The sequence below is a fragment of the Hoplias malabaricus genome, chromosome 1 (assembly GCF_029633855.1).
Source record: "Hoplias malabaricus isolate fHopMal1 chromosome 1, fHopMal1.hap1, whole genome shotgun sequence".
In the NCBI taxonomy this organism is placed as follows: Eukaryota; Metazoa; Chordata; class Actinopteri; order Characiformes; family Erythrinidae; genus Hoplias; species Hoplias malabaricus.
Window position 1 is genome coordinate 70,450,036 of NC_089800.1, and position 21,626 is coordinate 70,471,661.

At 41.3% G+C, this 21,626-nt stretch overlaps 1 protein-coding gene across 11 annotated transcripts in view; it reads left to right on the forward strand.

Annotated features, from left to right (window-relative positions):
* ehbp1 (EH domain binding protein 1) overlaps positions 1–21,626 on the forward strand; it is a 205,612-nt gene that overhangs the window by 101,774 nt on the left and 82,212 nt on the right. For all 11 annotated transcript variants that reach the window (XR_010802697.1, XM_066672430.1, XM_066672447.1 and 8 more), the window contains 5 exons: positions 5,292–5,470; positions 8,942–8,990; positions 15,014–15,844; positions 19,535–19,576; positions 19,866–20,006. Coding sequence is in view for 10 of the 11 variants with exons in the window: in XM_066672430.1 (XP_066528527.1) it covers positions 5,292–5,470; positions 8,942–8,990; positions 15,014–15,844; positions 19,535–19,576; positions 19,866–20,006 (1,242 nt within the window). In the remaining variant the exon portion in view is untranslated. The remainder of the gene's footprint in view (positions 1–5,291; positions 5,471–8,941; positions 8,991–15,013; positions 15,845–19,534; positions 19,577–19,865; positions 20,007–21,626) is intronic.

Genomic DNA, 21,626 nt, shown 5'->3' on the forward strand with positions numbered 1-21,626 from the left:
GTTTATTAGTAGCAGTTAATTTGTGTTTGAGTTACTGAACACTGAAGTGAGTTAATGTGTTATTTAGAGCATTTTTGTCTTTCTTCCATTTTGGTTATTCCAAGATTTACTTCACGTCTTTCTCTTTACCCAGTTGTGTGTGTGTGTGTGTGTGTGTGTGTGTGTTGTTGTTGTTGACACAGAGGCATTTTGAATAATGACTTTCTCCTTTCGTCTTGTATTATTTTTGGCCTTGTTGAAATGCTGCATTTCATTTAGAAGGGAGGTGGTGGGGTATTATGTATTGGCTGCCGATGAATATGTTTTTTTTTATTATTATAATAGGCTATATAATGTTTGCTAGGGGAGGCGGGACTCTAATCTTAGCCTCTAGCACAGGAACATGGCACTGGCAAGTTTTCCTTCTCCCCCCCCCCCCCCCCCCCCCACTCTCCCCCTTCACCTCCATCGCTCAGGGCGAGACACCACATCGTTTGATAAGTATGTATGTACCAGCCCCCCCACCCTTTCTTTTTTTTTTCTTTTTTTCCCCCTCCCTGTTTGTTTTTTTTTTATTATTATTCTGTTTTTTTTGGGGTGGGGTGGAGTTTGTGAGGAGGGGGTTATTTACTTATTTATTTATTTATTTTTTCTTTTTTTAAAATAAAGAATTGGCTTTCTTGCTGCCATTGTTAAGGTAGATTTGAATATCTGAATTTCCAAAACGAGCCAGACTGATTACTGTTTTTTTCTCCTATATTTGTGGTTGGATTTTTGTGTTGTGTATGAGTTAAAGGTTTTGTGATTCATGCATAAACACGTATTTCCATCTACAAAAGTTCATAAAATACATTTTTGCCTTTATATGGCACTCTGGGTTTCATTTTACTTTTAATCACAGTTTGTAAAGTGTTCATGTGTTGTCTTCAGAATGAAGAAAGCACATAGAAACCTGTCTAAGCTAAATATAATCTAAAATTAAAAATTGGTATTCAGTGTCACCACGCATCTTTAGCACAGTTGGAGCTGTGGTTTTGCACAGCTTGAAGGTTTCGTCTTAGATGTTCTGATTTGTGCAATGCCAGTAATCATAGTGACAGATTTATTTTTTCCATCAGTCCATAAAACGTGAACCTGAACGATGAACAATGGACTGGCCAGATATAACCAGAAGAGCTTTAATTTTGAGCTCTAAATGTAGAGCGCTAGACTGTAATGTAGTTGTGGTGTTTGTCATGTACACAGCACTCCTTTAAGTCTTAACACACAGTTGTGGTTAGTGTACGCTAGAAATAGATTTGCAGGTCTTTTGATCTGAAAATTGCATTGTTTCATATTGGGATTTTAACACTAATGTGGCCTAATGCTAAAAATGTACTTCCAGACATTGTTCTAGGATAAATGTGTGGGGTTTTTCTTTTAACCCTTATTTACGTTTCGAGGTAATGACTTGCCAACTCGACCACGTCCTTTCAGACCAATATTGTTAAGTTGTCTCCTCAAACTGGAAGAATGAACACAAACATCTTTGGAATTTGTTCTGGGCTTAATTTTTCCTATCTCTCGATGGTGAAGTCTTTTAATATTGAGCAGTTGTTAGAACTTTGTTGCTATTGTCGGACACCCGCAGCTCATACACTTTTTTTTTCATATTTTGCCATGACTTGACATGGTTTCACAATGAATTAGTCTTTTTAAATTAATCTCCTTTGGATGTTCCAGGTGTGTTTTCCTCCTCCAGAAAATGTATCATTTTAGTGGTGTACATTTCAGGAATTAGAATGGAAGGAAACCTATTGATAGGCAAAATCCTGCAGTGTGATTAGAGGCTTTTGCAGCAGAATTGCTGTCAGTTCCCTGTGCGCTGCTCTACACTTCTGTATTCCCTGCACATATCATTTGAATGGGGATGAACTGTGTTGTTATTACTGACGCGGAGTGGTGAATAGGAGGTGAGGGGTTAAATGCTGTTGTTTTTCAGTGATTTCTGCCTTGGTGTGTGTGTGTGTGTGTGCGTGTTGTCCCCTGGTGCCTGAGCTGTTAGCCTGAAGCTTCGTCCCCGCCGCTAAAACGCCTGTTGTTTCCTAATTGCTTTAATAGCACCTGGCCTGTAATGGCGGGTAATTATGGCGCTGGAATTAGACAGCTACTTTCAACATCACTTAAAGGGCCAGGAGAGAGCCTCAGGTAGTGTGTGTGTGTGTGTGTGTGTGTGTGTGTGTGTGTGCGCTGCATATATTAATTAGACTTAACTTGAGTGTACTGGTTATTATTCCTCATCATTTTGAGTATTGCCTTACTTCATTCTCTGAAGGACAGAAGAATGAAAATAAGAGTAGTAAAACTGAGGCCTTTGTGAGGAATTTTTTTGTTGTCATAATAGCATTAAAAAGCTAAAACCTTCAGTCTTCTGCCATTTTAGCTAATAAATAACCACTGAATATGAAGTGCCCCCAGATACTTTAAAGTTCCAGTGCAATTTAATCCTTGAAAGTATTTAATCTTTCAGATCTCAGGAGTAAACCGACATGTTGACGGGCTTTGTGAAAAATCCTTTGTGTCCTCCTCACATTGATGTGGTGCATTGTAGCGATTTTGTTTGTTGGGGGCTATCTTCTCGCAAACATTCCTCTTAGTGTGTGTGTGTGTGTGTGTGTGTGTGTGTGTGTGTGTTTTAGTCTAAAAGGTTAAGGTGCTCTTTGAAGAGGAGAAAGGAAAAGTCAAGTGACAGGCCTCAAGGGCCCAGAGGTGGAGGGGAAGACATGCGCCCACACATTTAACTGTTGACTTTATGAATAATATGATTTAGTTTTACTAATTATAATGATATTATATAGTTATCAGGATTTACTTTTACAAAAGTGATTACAGTGCTGCAATTAAACATTTTGAAAGTGGTGACAACATAAATAAGAAAATATATGAAGTAACATTAACACTGCAGGCTAAATAAACAAGCAGCAAAAAAACAAACAAACAAAAATCCAAAGAAAATGTACTGTTGTGATAGTGTTTGTGAGTTTAACACTGCTGACTTGGTCAAGTGAAGGGAAAAAAGGTTAAATGCATGTATTGAAGTAATATAAGTAATATTCATTTTAAGTAAAATAAATGACTATTAAGCTAAATAAATAATACTTTTGCAGCAGATCATATGATATTTATTTGTGCTGTTTATTGTCTCAATTTTAGACATTAACACATTCAGACAGTTGCAAGAAGCCTTAAATAGCTTCATTAACATTTGACCAATAGAAAAGAGCTTAAAACAAAACACTAACAGATCTGCATTAAAGATTAAGGCTTTTGTAAATGTGCACACATTCCCTCTGATGAACGATCTAGGGGCCATATTTATCTATCTGGTGTATAGAGCTGATCTGGGGTCAGTGTTCAGTTCTGGACACATTTATAATGAACATGTATTGAGTAGTGGGAAGTGCTCTCAGAACAGTTCTCTCGCTTTGATCACTGTGCTGATCTGGGTTCAGTGTTCGTATCTGAATACAGTTAAATATAGCAGTGTTCTGAGATGAGATCTGCTCCTAGATCAGCTTTAAATCAGTGGCTGTCCAGGCCTTTACTTCACTTGTTTAACAGGCTGCAGCAGCACATCCCAGCCAAAGGGGGGCGTTGTTATTCTGTTTTTTTTGTTTTTTTTTTCTCCCAGCGCAGGCCACCTGATGTTTAGCATCCACATTAGGGGCCCAATGTGTTCTTCCGTGCACAAGCATACACACACACACACACACACACACACACACACACACACACACACACACACACTCACTCTCTCTCTCTCTCTCTCTCCCTCTCTCTCTCTCTGATGGCCACAGATAAGGCAGCTAGAGTAATCTGTTCCTTCAGGATGTTCCTGCGTCTCCGTTTCCTTGTTAGATTCATATTTAGATGGAGAAACTCATTCACGAGTTTTGTCTCCGAATTGCAGAATATTGCATTTTCATTATCAACTTGCCATGTGGGCAAGTTTTGTGTGCGTGTGTGTGTGTGTGTGTTTATACAGCTCCAGATTTGCCTTTTTTTTGTTTGATGTTTAATTTTTTAGTGAATAAACATTTTTATTAGATTTCTGTGGTTAATTTAAGATTAGGCTGAGAGAATATTATTGTTATTATTATTATTATTATAGTTACACAGAGACTCATGTATACTTGCATATTACAATGCATATTGTATATAGGTAATTACTTCAGACATGCATATGTTTTATAAATATGTAGTAAATAGGGCTAGACAATTATTTAGTCTCAATATTCATTGCAATATAAAATGTCGCAATAACATTGATAGGATTTTTAAACACATTTTCAATATTTCAATATATATATATTATATACACTGTCTCTGTCACTGACTGACGGTCTTTACAGGGCTCTGCTGTCATTTCATTGCACTCAATTTTAAAGTTAGTTTAAAAATATTAATATTGACAAAGCCAAGAAGTTGTTGTTTGATGGTGATGTCATGTTGCTTTCAGTTCTTGGCAGTGGCTTTTTTCTTTCAGAAATTATATCGTATCGACCGAAATTAAGAAATATATTTTGATATAAATCTTGGCCATATCGTCCGGCTCTTAGTAGTAATGTATGTTTATGTCCAATGTACATATACACAGCACAATATTGCTACTGTGTTTGCTTTGCAACTTAAATATATGAAATGCATATGGGATATATGGCTGACTCTTTGTCCTAAGGAAGAAAACTGTGTGTGTGTGTGCATTGTGGAATACGTATTGCGAGAAGTCTGGATTATTGACGCTGTGTTTGGCTGTTTACATGATTAGGCGTGTGTGTCTGTTTGCACGTCGCCGGCCAGGCCAGTCTCTGTGATTCCAGATTTTGTTGAATGTGTGAATCTAGTTTTCCACATGATTCCCGTTCCCTCGGCCGGCCAGATAAGACTTCAGACACATGCTGTTAATTAATTATATGTTTACATTAGGCATGGTCATCCCCAGCTTTAGAGCCATATTCTCATTAGCCAGAGCATGTAACTCGCTTTGTGTGTGTGTGTGTGTGTGTGTGTGTGTGTGTGTGTGTGTGTGTGAGAGAGAGAGAGAGAGTGAGATTTGAAGAGGACACTTTTAACAAAGCTAAGTTTACAAAGCTAATTGGAAGGAGATACATCAGATGTGATGGTCAAGGCACTTAGCAGAGAGAGAGAGATTGAGGAGGATTTGTCTAAATCAGAGGAACTGTATCTTGCTTTGTTTTTTCTTTTTTATATTATTTTTTTAAATATATTCATAAGTTTAATTTCTCTCTCTCTTTTTTTTTTTTTTCTTGTAGCCCAGTCCGGTGCCCAGTCCTGTTCTGAGCGGACGGCCGAATGCCTCTCAGTCTCTGCTGGTTTGGTGCAGAGAAGTGACTAAAAACTATCGGGGTGTAAAAATCACCAACTTCACCACGTCCTGGAGGAACGGCCTGGCCTTCTGCGCCCTGCTGCACCACTTCAGACCGGACCTCATGTGAGTCTCTCTCGCTCTCTCTGTCTCTGTCTTTCTTTCTTTGACTTACTCTCTCTCCCACAAACACACACACTCATAACACATATATATATATATATATATATATATATATATATATATATATATATGTGTGTATGTATGTATGTTTTTTTTTTTTTTTTCTTCATATAAAAGAACATATGAAGTAGGATGTAAACTGGGACAGAACCAGGTGCTTTATTAACTTAATTTCCTGTGATTGCCCACCCCTCTAAAATATTGCCTGAAAATATGCATCATATTAACATTTGTTGAAAATAGATTTTAGTTCTTGAGGCATTTGCATAACACTGAATGCTTTATATTCGCCATTTTCTACGAAGTGAAGCCATTTTTGTGTGTCCCGAATACGTGTGAAAATAAACACACACACGCACACACGTTCCTTTATATTCTCTCCTGCACAAGCTGTGTACCTGTTTACCGGCTCATCATATTTACCAGGGGGTCCTTATTAACGGATTATGGCCGTGATTGCACACTCATTTATTACATACGTGACCCAACACTTTACTGTTATTATACACACGTTTCTGGCCGTATTCACAAAACACTCATCAGTTTCACAGAGGGATTACATTTCTCCATCTCACACACACAAGCACCACACCACACCACACCATACACACCTATATGGCCCCTCTCTGCGACGGACATGCCGAGCATGTGTGGGGTCTATTACTGTGTGTGTGTGAGATGGCGAATCTAATCCCTCTGTCGAATTTGCGAGCGTTCATGAATCTGCTCTCATCAGCACGACTCAAATCCTCCTTAATTACAACATTTACACAAGCAAGCCCAACACTAGCCTCACACACACACACACACACACACACTCTGGCACAAGGTCATTATACTGCACATTATAAACATACAGGATCTGTTTTAATATTCCTGTATTTATAAGCTGGATTTCTATCATAACATTTCACAAATGTTCTGCGCAATAAAGCAATCTCTGCAGAAATAAATGCACAAAAAGTTTCCATCCACTGCTCTCGTGAGGAAAAAGTTCAGATGACGTAGGCTTCCGTGATCAGAGGCAGCATCAAAATGATCTCATTATGGCTGTGGTGCAGTTCAGAGAAGGCGCACAGGATGAGCAGTGCCCCCCCAAGAAAGGCTGGAATGAATCAGGGGGAGTCTGTTAAAAGGCCATGATTGCAGGGACAGTGGTGCAGTCCGGTGCTCTGACATGCTCTGTGCCACGTACAGAGTAGGTATGAACCCGGCTTTTGCATGTTGAAAGGTCATTGTTTATTTGGAAAACTCTTTTCCATCGCTCTGTTTTTCACATTTCATATTGTACATTTGCCACTTTGTCTAAACCTAAAATCTTTTTACGATATTAGTGTTTTTTTTTTAAATGCACATTTTCAAAAATTGCGAAAACTTTGTCAATGGAAAATTTCCAATATAGATATGGTAGCCACACAGTGCTGCATTCTTAATGTGTAGCCATTCATTTCCATATAGATAGATACTTTTTTCCCCACAGCAAAGTGAAGCACAGTTTTAAACCAGACAATTCAGCAACTGTGTTAATTGGTGCAGCCTTTACTAAATGCTTGCATATTTTCTCAAACAACAAATGGACACCATGCAAATGCTCCACTTTGAAACCATATAATATCACTCCTGGTTCAGTCCTATGCAAAATATAGGCTGTAAATGTCTTTGCCAGTTCCACTTCTAATTCTTTTCAAACTGCTGTTAACACAACACTAGTGGGCAACTCAAAACATAGAGGAGAATGCTCACTGCGCAGACTCTCGGCCTTGTGTCTCACACTGTGGAAATGAGTAATCTCGACCACCGACAATGTGCGGCATCCGACTAGATGATGTGAGAGCAGCCAGTCCACAGTGCACTCTCAATGCATTAGCTGTTAGATAGAGAGATGACACCGCAAGGCAGGAACACACCTGGACAGGACACCAATTCACAGGGCATCATACTCTCAACCATTCGCCCACACACTTACATCTGTGGGTGTGTTCACGTAGCCTATTCACCTGCCGCCATGTCTCTATTGTAAGGCATGCAAACAAAGCTGTGGTGGAAAGCTGACACCACAAATGTCTTGTTGCAAACTTTTAGCTTCTATGACCTGCAGCTTTAAAAGTACATTCATGCTATTTTCTAGGGCTGAAACTGAAATCACAGTTTTCAAAAGGCAAGAGCTGCAATTTTAGTGTCTTAAGTCTTAAATGAGGAAAGCTTTTATAACAGGGTTAAACCAGAGCCAAACCCTGTGCTTTGTACATGACAACTACCACCACAACTGAATGACAGACCAACACACTCTGACTACACACAGTTTTAATGAATGTAGAATTAATGTCAGACCTTTCTGATCATAAAAACCAGGTCTGACTTTAAATGCAATTTAAATCTAAATATTTTCCCCAAATCATTCAGCCCTACAACATTTCGTTTCTCTAAAGCTTTGAAAACTATATAAAATCTAAAAATATTATGAGGACATGCATTTTGTGGTCAAGTGTGCTCTGTATTGGTTTGTTTTCTACTTAAATGGGGAGTCCGCTGAATTTTCAAACTTTTTTGTTTAAAAGTAACTTCCACAATTTTAATCAATAAAACAGTTTTTATTAAATGCTGAGGATGTTTCCTCACCATTTACTAAGCCCCCTGTCTGTTTTCATGCTCAAAACTGGTCTAATGTGTTTACGAATATTGCTCTATTCCTGCTCCATAGGTGGGTATTACTGACTTCAACTCTAAATGTATCATTCCACCTTAAAAGAAGCTGAGCTTCTGAACGTAAACACAACAGGAAGAAGAGCGTCTGCCCCTCGATGCTGGCCATTTTTGCTGTTTAGTTTCCAAATTTGTGCTGTGAGGCCTGGGGAGTGATCGGAATGCTTTGAATTACATGCTACATTAAGTAGGAAACTTTGTTTTTACATGATATGGGGTTTTGGAAGGAGCTGGAAATTGGTGACGCTGAATGTGGTAAACACAATTAACACACATCATTTTTAGTTCATTACTTGGTTACAGGGCAGACTGTGTTCCGTTTTTTGTAATTTGCATGTTTACATTATGACGGGAAAGTCATGCTGCTCCATGACAACACGGGAGTGAAAAGGCCTGAGGATTATTAAGAGTTTGCGGGCTGTCCTGAGGATCCGGCCTCTGCCTCTGCCCTTTTAAATAGAGCAGAGAGAGTGAAAGGGAGGGGGGAGGGGGATGAAAGCTTTAGTTAGATGAGTGTAAGGCTCTGTGTTATTCATTTTCCCTCCTCCTTCCTCTGTATTAGTTTTGTCAATTGCGCAGCTGTGAAATTACATGGTACAGTTCTAACACCATTTCACGAGTCGCATACTTAAATCATCTCTCTCTCTCTCTCTCTCTCTCTCTCTCTCTCTCTCTCTCTCTACCCTCCCTGCTGGTCTCTCTCCCTCCTAGTGACTACAAGGCTCTGAATCCTCAAGACATTAAAGAAAACAACAAAAAGGTAAATACTCCACCACCTCTTTCTCCTACTTCCTCCATTAACACACTAATGTGTGTGTGTGTATGTGTGTTTGTGTGTGCGCACATGCCCCAGTAATCCTCCTCATAGGTGACTTTTTTGTTTTGTTTTAAATCTCACCCACTCCCACCCAGCGTTCTCTAATTGCCACTTTCAGAAGGCGGCTCCCCTGCCGACACGGATGGAGAGAGAGAGAGAGACAGAAAGAGAGAGAGGGAAAGTCACCTGGGAATTGTAAGATAGCATCATGATTCAAAAACATGCTGTGAATAAACTAAACATCCCACTCTTTAGAGCGAGAGAGAGCAGTACGCTGAGCGAGAGAGAGAGAGAGTCAGAGAGAGTCCTCTAGAGAAGGCCATGTAAAAGCAGCTAAAAAAGAGTGGAGAAAGGATGAGGTACATGGAGTGTCAAAACATATTCTAATCCCAGGAGCACACTTCTTTCTCCCTTTGTGGATTTAAGAGAGCACGGGAGAGAGCGTGTGTTGTGGTTTAGGTCTAGCTTAGCTGTAATCCAGTTACGACTCTGAGAGAAGCGTAGAGAAAGAAAGTGAGATAGAGCAAGAGAAAGAAAGAAGTGTGTGTGTGTCTCCTACAGAACTGTTTCACTCACTCTGGACACTAGCCTCACTCCCAGATCGGTGCCTATTATGGATTATTTCATTGTGGTTTGAAACTAATATGGCATGATTTAGGCAGGTAACACAAAGCTAATTGATGGGGTGTAATTAGGCACGGTTCTACTGGGCCTAGTTCTAAACAAGTACCACACTAGACTTGTGCTGTAGCACGCAAATAACATTATACACATGTAGAATGCTTATGAAACATGGAAGAATGTGGCTGAGATGGTTAAGAGCCTGAATACTTTTCAGCAGTGCTTCATGGGAGTAACGTGCAAGTAGGGTTGAAAGACTGTATATCAGATTCGAATCGCAAGGGTTGCAGTTTCTGTTATTAATTCTGTTTAAGAAAAGTAAATAAATAAATACATACATTATAATTAATTTAAACCTATTTTTCCCTCAGATTTTTATGATACTCTAGTGTCTTCATATTAATTCATATTAGGGTCTTCTCGCATTAAAAAATGTAAAAACATAAATACATTAAAAATTAAAAGAATAAGAATGCTGTGAATTAGAAGCTGTGTCTTCACAATATCACAAAATATGAGCTCCTTACCTTTATATAAACACACACACACACACACACATACACAGAGAGAGCCCTCAGGCCTTCTGGATATACCAAATACCTGCACCCACTTCCTGAAAAATAATTTCCTGAACATACCCCGCCCAACACATGCATTGCATTTCTCTCTCTCTCTCTCTCTCTCTCTCTCTCTCTCTCTCTCTCTGAGAGAGACACACAGAGATAACCCCTATGGCCCTGGTGTGGAGTGAATGCTATGGTGTTAACAATAGCCAGCACTGAGAGGAAGAGGGTGCAGGTTCATGTGGAAGAGGGGTTGGGGGGCAGAAACAGGTGCCAATCTCCATCCTCCACCCAATTAAGCTATTAATTCTTCCTCTGAATGACAGGCAGTGCAGTGTGTGTGTGTGTGTACGTGTGTGTGTGACTGATAAACTTGTTTAAGGATGGCGTCACAGGTGACTGCCACTGCAGCAACAGAGGTTAAGGACCTCTCTGTCTCTCTTTCTTTCTCTGGTATACACACACACAAACACACACACACACACACACATATGCTCATTTCCATTTGATACAATAACAATCACCCTCCCCAAGCTCAGGCAGTAATCTCCATTGAAATATGACAGATAAGAACAATCAATAACAGGGCAGCCAGATAGAAAGAAAAATGGAGAGAATGGTTTGGGTATAAGGACCCATATTCATTTGTGTGTGTGTGTGTGTGTGTGTGTGTGTGTGTGTATGTTGGGTAATGAGAGAGAGAGTTTGACTAATTTCCCATGATACCCGATCTGCGTGTGTGTGCTTGTTTCCCTGCCTTTCTCTGTAACTTTGCAGAAAGACCAAAAAGCCTCTGGACATGTGTGTGATTGACATCGATGGATACCTGTCAATCATTCAACAATGTCATTCACTAAACAAAACGCTTTTCAGGAAATTGTGTGTGTGTGTGTGTGTGTGTGTGTTCGCTCTATGGACTACTGTTGCAGGAGAAAGGAAGAAATTCATACAGAAGAGGGGTTGTTGAGAGTATTGGGTTTTAAATCTACATTCACACAATTTTCAAAGCCCTACTCATTTCTTTACTCTTTTAAACCTTGTGTCTTTAAATCATTTTAAGAGATGGAAAACATTTCTTAAGTGTACTAGCTATGAAATGACGAACCTAATGCAGTGTGATTGTACAGTTCAATTGCTAACAAATTCCTACGTCAGGTAGCATAGCGCTGACTGCTGGGGGAAAGTGAAAGCCATCCCACACACCCAGTGCATGAGGATGTATTCACACCTGGCCTGGTTGCTTTGTACCGTGCCTGAGCATGGGTTTCCCCACTGCACGCTGGCTTATGTCATCATGCTGTGGCTTTTAGTTTGAATACAGACACTTTTGCAAAGGACAATATAGTTCATGATTGTACGTATGTTTGGTGCTTTTCCACTGCATGGTACCTGCTTGGTTGGCTTGACCTTTTTTGCTTTTCCATTAGCCAAATCTGATACCTGGTCCCTGAAAGCAGGTAGTTTTTTTCGTTCCACCTCGTGCTTGGACACAGAGACTTTTCAATCATGAACCATTAAATGCAGTCACCTGGCACCAACTGTAAACTATCCAAACTGTAAAATTTCCAAATTGCAGCAGCAGTCATATTTGTTTATTACACCATGGTCTTTTGAAGAGATTGAGTCGGTGACCGATGGAAAAACTCCAGCAAGGGACGAGGTAACAGTGTCTAATGCAAATGTTGTGGTTTTCAAAGCCTGCTGTTTTGCGACGTCACCAGCTACGTTTCAAGTCAAGCCGTGCAGAACTGAGACAATGCAGTGGAAGATTTGTGGCTTATTTGGAGCCGTTTTGACAGCAATTACTCACCCATCTCACATGCCATGTAGATTTATTGATAATGTAGTGGCAGTGATTCCATTAATAATAATGTACGTACATATGAAGATGTTTGCCAAATGTCTTGGAGTTCTTTTGTGTTCATCCAGTTGTCCCTATCCTATTTCCAGCCCTGTACTTTATCATTAGACCACTGTGATTCCTTTGCCACTACTGCTGATTTTCCACTGCATGGCAAGTACTCCATCCAACTCTTCTCACTTTTTGGGACCTAGCCCCTGGTTGTTTTACCACTACAACAGCTCCCCATCACAATACCACACGTGATGCTGCAAGCCTCAGGTTTGGAAACCACAAAAACATCCAGCAAAAACTAGCCAGGTGTACAATCTCCAAGCACTTTAAACCTGGCTAGTTTGTGCTGGATGTCTGCATTTTTGCATGATTGATAAGTTTAGCGTCTCATTTAGCGTTTTGCAAGATATTTACATCTCACGTAAAGCCCCTACGCAACTCGCTTGGAACCATGAGTGAGCAGCTACTAAAAATGACCAGGCAGCAGGTACCAAATTTGCAACAAAACAGAAAAGCAAAACAACAAAGTACAGTCAAGTAGAGCAGGTGCCATGCGGTGGAAAAGCACTGTGTTTACAGTGAGTGTTGCATCATTGACATAACATTCAAGTTCCACAATTGGGCTACAGGCATAACAACTGATCACACTAGTCAAATGAATTGGACATAGGTGAACAAACAGGCTCAGGCATGGTACGGACGGATTGTCTAGTTTGAGTACACCCTGAGGCTAGTGGTAGTGTTTTTGACACCCCCCCCCCCTCCTCCCCCAATTCTAGTTCTCTAGTTCTGAGCTTCTTGGGGCAGTCTAGGGACCCTTGTGTTGAGGGACCTTAGATGAATCAAGTGCAATATGAGACCCCTCCTCTCATTCCACACTCACTCTCTCTCCCTTCTTCCTTTCTTCTCTTTTGTGATGTGTTCTTGTCACACTTGTGTGCCGAAGAATACTCTGTAAGACAACAATGAGAGCACACTCCAGCTCTGTTTGAAAAAGTGTTAGAAACCTAGTCAGCTTCTCTCTCTCTCTCTCTCTCTCCATTCAAAGCAAGAGGAAACCCTACATAACAGACTATTCCCTCTCTCCTCCCCTCTTTACTTTTGCTTTGTTTATCTTGTTTTCCTTCTGCAACAGGATATACATCCAGGAGTTGGAAAAACAACTAAGTCGTAGTGAAAGAAAGAAAGTTGTAATTAATTGTAACTTGAGAAGGGGCCTACTTTTTTGTATTGTCCCCCATTGCCAAAAGAGAGAGAAGCCTGATAAACCAGGCTGGAGATGTGGAGACAATGGTCATCTCTGGTCAGTCTGGAATTACCACAGCTGATACAAGGCCTGATATAGAAAGAGAGAGGTGGGGTGGGGGTAGGGTGAGGGGTGTCAAAAGCAAACAATTTAAAGCTGTTTTTTCCCCCTTCCTAAATGTATCAGAATGAATTAGACGAAAGCAATTTACACCTTCTTTTATCATTCTGATAGTGTCTTATGCCTGGTGGTTTAGCCATACCCCCTCCTCCTCTCTTTCTCTCTCTCTCTCTCCCCCTGTCTCTGTCTGTCTGATCAGGGATTGTGTTTTTTTTTTCTTTACCCATTTGATTATCTGCCTGTATTTCACATCAGGACAAATCAGTGCAATTACACTTGATAGACAGACGGGAGAGAGAAGGAGGTAAAAGCAGGAGGGCTGGGCGTGTGTGTATGTGTGTGGAGAAAGAGAGAGAGAGAGATGTGTGCAGGTGATAAGACCGAGGAGGGATTAGTTTAGTGTTTCTTCATATCGAGCTCTTATCGGGGAGAACCATCCTTGACATTACCTGTCTCCTCCCGCTGCCGCCCACCGATCCCTGCTTGTCTAATTCCAAATCTAGTCATGCCTGAGTGCTGCTGTGCCCTACACCCTACACTCGCTGTGCCCTATACATGCTGTTTACCCCTCTGAGCCCTACACTATACACTCATCATGCCCTATATATATATATTAGCCCAGTTGTACCCTGTATTTTATACTCACTATGTCCCTGTCATATACACCCTTCGCCCTACATTCACAATAACCCTATACACACTACGGGTCTGTCCCAAAACCTAGTGAGCTGTCTAACACATTTTACGTCACAATGTGCGTGCTCCCGACACGTAGGCTGTTCCAATTTTTAGATATCTCATTATGCTGTCTACTAAGAAATCTTAGAAGCAGCCCATATTGTGCAACATGTCAAACTCAGCTTACAATCAAACATTTAATGTTGGACTGTATTGATTTTGATTGCAAAGGCAATCCCAGGATGCAATACAAGAACAACTCTTCTCCCAGAGCAAAAATAATTAAAATCACGATAAAAACAGGAAGATTAGAATCCACCGTGCTGAAACTGAGGCGATGCTTATGTGACACAGTCACTCTCTATTTAGAGTGTCTCAGTAATCTGCCTCATAATGACAGATGACCGTTACAATGCTGTCTACCTAACCAGTTGTCTCTGCAGTCAGTGAATACCTAGGTAGCTCACTAGGTTTCGGGACAGACTTTACATGTACCATACACTCGTTAGTTTCCTATTTTCCTGATGTTTAACCCTCTGGGCCTTATTCCCTGCATTGTCATTTATCTATATCTCTTTGATCTATAACTGGTTGAAATTCTCATAACACTGAACATGGATTCTGTTTACGGATAAAGTTCCAGCCTTTAGCATAAAGAGCCAATCAGCTTGCAGTTAACAGATAAAGTCCTGCCCTCTAATAATAAGAGCCAATCCATTTGCTGGTTATGGAAAAGCCGTGAAGTCAACTGCAACTACAAGACAAGTCATTATTGCATACATTATTGCAATATACATATATGCATAATATGTATACTATATATTTTATAAGCAACTTTTGAAATGATTTATTTATTTTATATATATATATTTTATGCACTTAGGCGTATGATGGTTTTGCGAGTCTGGGAATCTCTCGCCTTCTGGAACCAGCGGACATGGTGCTCCTGGCCATCCCGGATAAACTGACGGTGATGACTTACCTCTACCAGATCCGAGCACATTTCAGCGGCGAGGAGCTTAATGTGGTTCAGATTGAGGCCAACAGTGGCCGGAGCACCTACAAGGTCGGAGACTTTGAGACGGACACCAACAGCTCCATTGGCCAGGACAAGTTCTATGCCGAGCTGAATAATGAACAGCGCCGAAGCGAAAGTCCAAAAGAGCCTGTTATCGTAGCCGCTAATGGAGAGGGGGCAGAGCTGGAAGAGACCTCAAACACAGGTGTAGCTGGGGTGGGGCTACCTGAAGGAGGTGTGGCTTCATCAGCTCCCAGCCCTGCCTCTCTTATCATGACATCGACTGATTCATACCCAAAACCTGCTCCTCGCACAAAATTAAGCCCAGATCCTGCCCCCACTCCACCTGTTGCTTCTGAGGTGACAAAAGCGGACTCAGCAAACATTGCTGAATCAACCAACCGAACGGAGAGAGAAAAGGACAGAGAGCCAGAGAGAGATGGGATTGCTCCAGACTCTGTTCCAGATACACAGCCGAAGCGCCCTGGTGCCCTGCGGCCTCTTGAAACCAATAGTGGAGGTCCAGAACCTGGCACATCCCCTCCGCACACACATAAACTGGGCTTCAGCTACAGTCGAGATGCTGACCTCAGCAAAAAGAAGAGAATCAGCCTCAGAAACGCAGAGGCAGAAAACAAAGCTGAGAGCAGCCCCCTGCAGAGCAACCATACAGACGGCCCTGTGAAACACACACAGGTAAATGCACATACTACTAATTCATCTGTATATGCCCATATTGTAAGTTAAGTCCCCTCCCCCCACCCCCACCTCATCATTTAAACCCTCTATTTAAAAACCCTTTTATTTAAATGGTACAAAGACAAAATCTTAATGATAAAAGAATGAAAAATATTTGCCCATTTTAAATTTGGTGCGTTCCAAACAAACTGGGACGGGGGCAGTGTTGCATCAACACCACTTTTAATAACGCTCAGTGCTTGGGAACTGAAGAGAACTGGTAAGTGATAAACATGGACGTGCAACTTGCAATTTGTGCGGCTCCACAAAGGAAAAAAAAACAGTAAAATATCTTTGGGTCCTGGATGGAAAACATGGTCTGCACGGTCTCTAAACACTGTAGAGGGAGCTGCAGATACGTAGAATTCCACGTACTCGAGTTCCACCTTAAATGTTTCAGAAACAGAAGCGGTAGCAGTAGCAAGCTCCACAGAATAAAGTTTAAGTGAAAGCTGTAACTGTGTGTTGTGCAACCCACTATTGTTTCTCTTCCAGGTAATATTGGTTATTTGGGGACGTGTGCATGCAGCACTATGTAATGTAGATTTCCATGGTTTTACCATTTAGTCCTTCCTCCACTGTAGAGCGCCACTGTATGCGCCTGTGTTTACTTTCTGTGCTCTGTTCTCATTGGCTGTTGACGAGACTCATTCAGAGTTGAGTTGATGAAGAGTTTACACTAGGCAACTGCATCCATAGTAGGTTAAATATCTAACGTTTGATATGCTGCGACTGGTCTGACGCGTGATTTGGAGGCAAAAAATTTGGGTCACAGCCTCGCACACTACAAGACTTTCCCTCCAATTGACAACTGCGACTGCAACAGTGTCTACAGACTAGAGCCAACTAGCTACTCAACTCAACCCCACTGAAAATAGGGGTTAACAATATGTTGTTGTAGTGAAACGCAATTTTAACCCCAATTTCCAGTTGGGCTGAGTCTGTGCTAGTTGGCTCTAGTCTGCAGACACTGTTGCTGTCATAGGGAAAGTCATATAGTGGTCGAGGGGCTCCAAATTATTGCCTCCAAATCACGTTACAGACCAGTCGCAGCATATCAAACATATTCGATTTTTTCGACACAACTTTGGACGTAGTTGCATAATGTTAACTCTTCAACTCAACACTGAACGAGTCCTGTCAACAGCCAATGAATAAATGGTAAAACCATGGAAAACCTCAAGACATTACATAGTGTTACATGCCCATGTCCCCAAATAACCACACCTGTAAATAATCTCTTGCCTGTAAGAGAATACAGTGAGCCACAAAACAGAGTTACAGTCTTTATTTCTGCTTAATTTTAACTTTCCATTCCACCTTAAATGATGCAGCACTGCTACTGTTTGTGAACCGTTTAAGGTGGAACGTAGCTGCAAGTGTGCTATTTTACTAATCTCCAGCCCCCTCTGCAGTGTGTAGCAACCATGCTGATTATGTTTTCCCATCCACGACCCAAAGACATTTTTATATGTTTTTAACTTTGTGGGTCTACACAAATAGCAGCAGCTACATAACTGTAGTGAGTTGAACGTCCATGATTGCCTGTGTCTCCTAGGAAACGCAAGTCATGTGTTTGGTTTTGGGAGTAGTGGATGCCTGAAAATTTTCCAGTCTCCAAAAAAAAAGAAAAAGGGCAAAAAACAGATGTGTAGTGTGAGATACCCAGTCTTTTTATAATTTGCCCTGACTTTAAAAGTGTAGCATCTCCAAGGCTTTACCTATGAGCCATGCCCTTGTAATCCATGCAGAATGTAAAACAAAGCCTTCCCAGAAAAAAATGAATAATGTGTAGATGGCAACATGTTGGTCCCAATGTTTTGCACATCATAACATTCTGGGAGGTTTTTTTTTTTTTTGCAGTGGGGTTGTAAATAACTTGTTTTGTTGACTGTTTAAGGTAGAAGTTAAAATCGATGAAGTGGGATCTGACCTCAGAACACATTTTTTCTTCCCCTACCAAAAAAAAAAAAACAAAAAAACACATTGCCCTGGCTGTTGCCCTGTTTGTCATTTTCTGCTGATATGTGTGTGTTATGTGTGTTATTGGTGTTTGTGTGTGCCGAGCAGAGGAGATTGGTCAGTCACTCTGACGTGTGATTATGCAGCGCTGCCTGGCTGCAATATTCCTGCTGCCTCAAGCTCGATACGCTCCAGCACCTGCCCTCATCTCTACACCTCTCTGCTTCACACTCGCCTTATTTATCTCCCTCTCTCCCTCTTATACACACACACACACACACACACACGCACAAACACAATTACACATTTTCTTTTTCCTCATGCACACTCACTTACTTTTTCATCCTCACCAGCATGCGCATGCACTTTCCTGCCCCCTATTTACTCACATACAACACACTTGACCTTGCCAGGATGCACGCCTGCACACACAAAGAGCAGTCACTTTATTAGGAACACCTACAATGTATCTACATTCATTGTCCATTTTATCAGCTACAGCTACCATAAAATATCTTGTTCTACGATTAATCCATATATTTCTATGCATATGTTGTTTGCTCCCTTTCACCCTGATCTTCAATGGTCAGGACCACCACAGGGCAGGTATTCTTTGGGCAGTGGGTCATCCTCAGCACTGCAGTGACACTGACGTGGTGGTGGTGTGTTAGTGTGTATCACACTGTTACAAGTGGATCAGTCATATCAGTGCTGCTCGGTGTCACTGCTGGACTGAGAATAGTCCACCAACCAAAAACATCCTGCCAACAGTGTCCTGTGTCCACTGATGAATGACAAGAGGACAGTCAACACAAACTGTGCAGCAACAGATGAGCTACTGTCTCTGACTTGCATCTACAAGGTGGACCAATGAGGTTTAAAACCCCAACAGCACTGCTGTGCCTGATCCACTCATACCAACCCAACACACACTAACACACCAGGAGGTGGGATGGGGCAAACTTCATGTTAATACACTTAATTTCTGAAAACACTTGTAATATACAGGTACCCATAAACTTTTTTGACCAGATATTTTACATTAGCTCCAGAGCAAAAATTAAGCACATTTCCTTTCAGTTTCATTTTAAATTCAAGTATAACTTTAATCTCAGAAACCTACAACATGAGTTCACTGCAATCAGGATGTTTTCGTCTTGCTAATGCACATAAACAAAGACGTGTATGCACACACGCACACACTTGAGTCTAGCTGTGTGTTTCTCGCCCTTCCTGTCAGCCGCTCAGTGTGAATAGATCCTGTTTAGATGCCTTGTAATTTTGTTTTGAATTCTCTGACATGTCATTAAGGCCTCGGGTTGTGTTTGATTGGCGGCGTTTGACAGCCTTTATTTTTTTGGGTGTTATATTGCTTTGTGCTCCCTGGCTGCGGCAGACACTGAGGAGTGTGTATGTGCGTGTTTATGTGTGTAGGTGTTTGCATTCTCCTGCGTGAGATTACCTGTGTTATTCCTGCTGATGGTGTGTCAGTCATGTGCGAGAGGTGCGTTTATCTGCGCTGAGCCGACAGGACGCAAAGCCTCAGCCAATCAGCTGCTCTCCCAGCGCACTAACCACACGTCAAAACTCCCAGCTGATAACCATCCCCAAGCAGATGGATTCCCGAATCAATTCCGTGTCTGTGTTGTTTTGTTTTGCTCTCAAACTGTCTATTCTGTTTTTCAGGAGCTAGCACCTGTACCTGTGGTCAACCCCAGCGAGGAGAAGGTAACCCATCCATTTACATAAACACTGGTGAAAATATACAAATAACACCATTAGGCCTCGGTTTTTCAGCTGGCCCCTCACACAGGAGACTAGGGTTTGATTCACTGCTCAGGCAGGTACACTGTACTAGACCAGTAAAAGCCTCTGGCCAAGACTCCTGACCTTATTTTAACCCAGTCCTTAATAAGAATATCTGTGTTTAGTGAATTGTTCTTTGTGTCTGAGAGTAGTTTATTGGGAAGCTTATTGTTTATCCATTTTAAAATGTTTTTCTCCATCTCTGCATCAGAAAGTTCAGTCTCGCCAGGAGGAGCTGAAGGAGCGAGCAAGGCTGCTGCTGGAACAGGCACGCAGAGACGCTGCACTCAAGGCCAAAAACAAAACCGTCCCCAACGCCACCTCACCCACACGCCCACCGCACATCACTGACGTAAGTCTTTCTTTGTTTACGGATAAAGAACTACTGCGAGTGATGTGGAAAGTCCAGAACTGTCCATACTTGTTTTGGATGTTAGTGTAACACTTCCAATTACCACAAGACTGATGTTTAGTTCCCAGCTCAGACAGGAACACTACACTGTAGCAATAAGACGGTCACAATAGACATTTTTTCGGTCAATACATTGTCCCAGAAATAATAGCTGTGAGCAATGTTATTGTTATTAACACCTTTTTATGGCACTGATGAAATATAATAGCATAAAAGTACAGTTACAACCTTTAAACAGCAAGTATTTGTTATTAAGAATATTTAGACATTGTAATTGTAATATAATATAATGGCCCCAATATAGAGAGATCCGAAAAAAAAAACAAAGAACATAACAGTGAGACCAGCTAAAATATTGGAGGGTGGTCATTCTTTTGTAAATAAATACATAAGTAAACACAATTGAGGTCAGCAAAAATGACCTCATAAGAAATAAGAAGGCTTGCTTCAGACTCCTGACACTCCCAAATGGCATAAAGTAAATCTTTAAGTTGTTAAACCTTTAAATTCGAGCTGTGTGTAATTCACACATATACTTACAATGTGTTGACAATTAAAATGTATTAGGAATGCCCTCTGCTTTATTTCGCTCTAAAAGTTGATAGCTGACGATGCTTGGTCCAAACTGTTCACCACAGCTCAATACACTCGGTGTAGGTACTTTCTGCTATTTACGTGATCAGTTACTTTCCTGTTGAGTAGAGGTCTGTGTTTGTGGTTTTGCCATCACTAAGTGGTTCATTATATGGTGCTTTTCCACTGCATGAAACTTATACAACTCTATTCAACTCAGCACGGCTCTTTTGCTTTTCTGGTACCTGGTCCCTGGAACCAGGTAGGATTTCAGTCCCAGCTCACGCCGGAGTTCCAACCGTGCTGAGTAGGTACTAAATGGTGACGTGTAAACCCTGCAGAGCACTGATTGGCCAGAGAGACATGTCAATCACCACAAAATGCAGGAGCTCATTCAAATCCAGCACAAACTCGCTGCTTGTAAAATCTCTTAAGTTACAGCTGCTTTCAGGTTTGTTTTTAGCGGACTCACAACGGCAGCTCGTAACTTTACCTAGAGGTGTTTTGAAGAGGTATATACTTTCCCCTTGGCTCAGTGCTCAACGAAAATTTCCAGTGAAAGTTGAACATGCAACAAGTAAAACTGATCAGAGCCGAGTTCAACTCAAAAAAAAAACAACAACACGCGAATACATGATGAGTAAATAGCGCCTAACTTTTCCATTGCCGTTGTTGTGTTTTTTGAAAAGCCAGTGATTCCTGCGAGAAAGACGGGGTTTTGCAACTTCACTGTGTCCATTTCACAGCGGAGCCCTGCCAGTGGAAAAGCGACAACCTTTAAGCGTGCCGAGCAGAGCTGTGTAGAGTCGAGTCGATTAGAGCCGGACCCATGCTGTGGAAAAATGACAACAGAGCAAGGGCATATAGTGTCTTTTATGTGAAGCACTGAATAGCACCCCCTTGGGGTGCAGTTTTTGATGGGGAGTGTGTGATTTACAAGCCAGTTCCCTAATATAAATCAGATCTAAACATTTTATGGAGTGATAT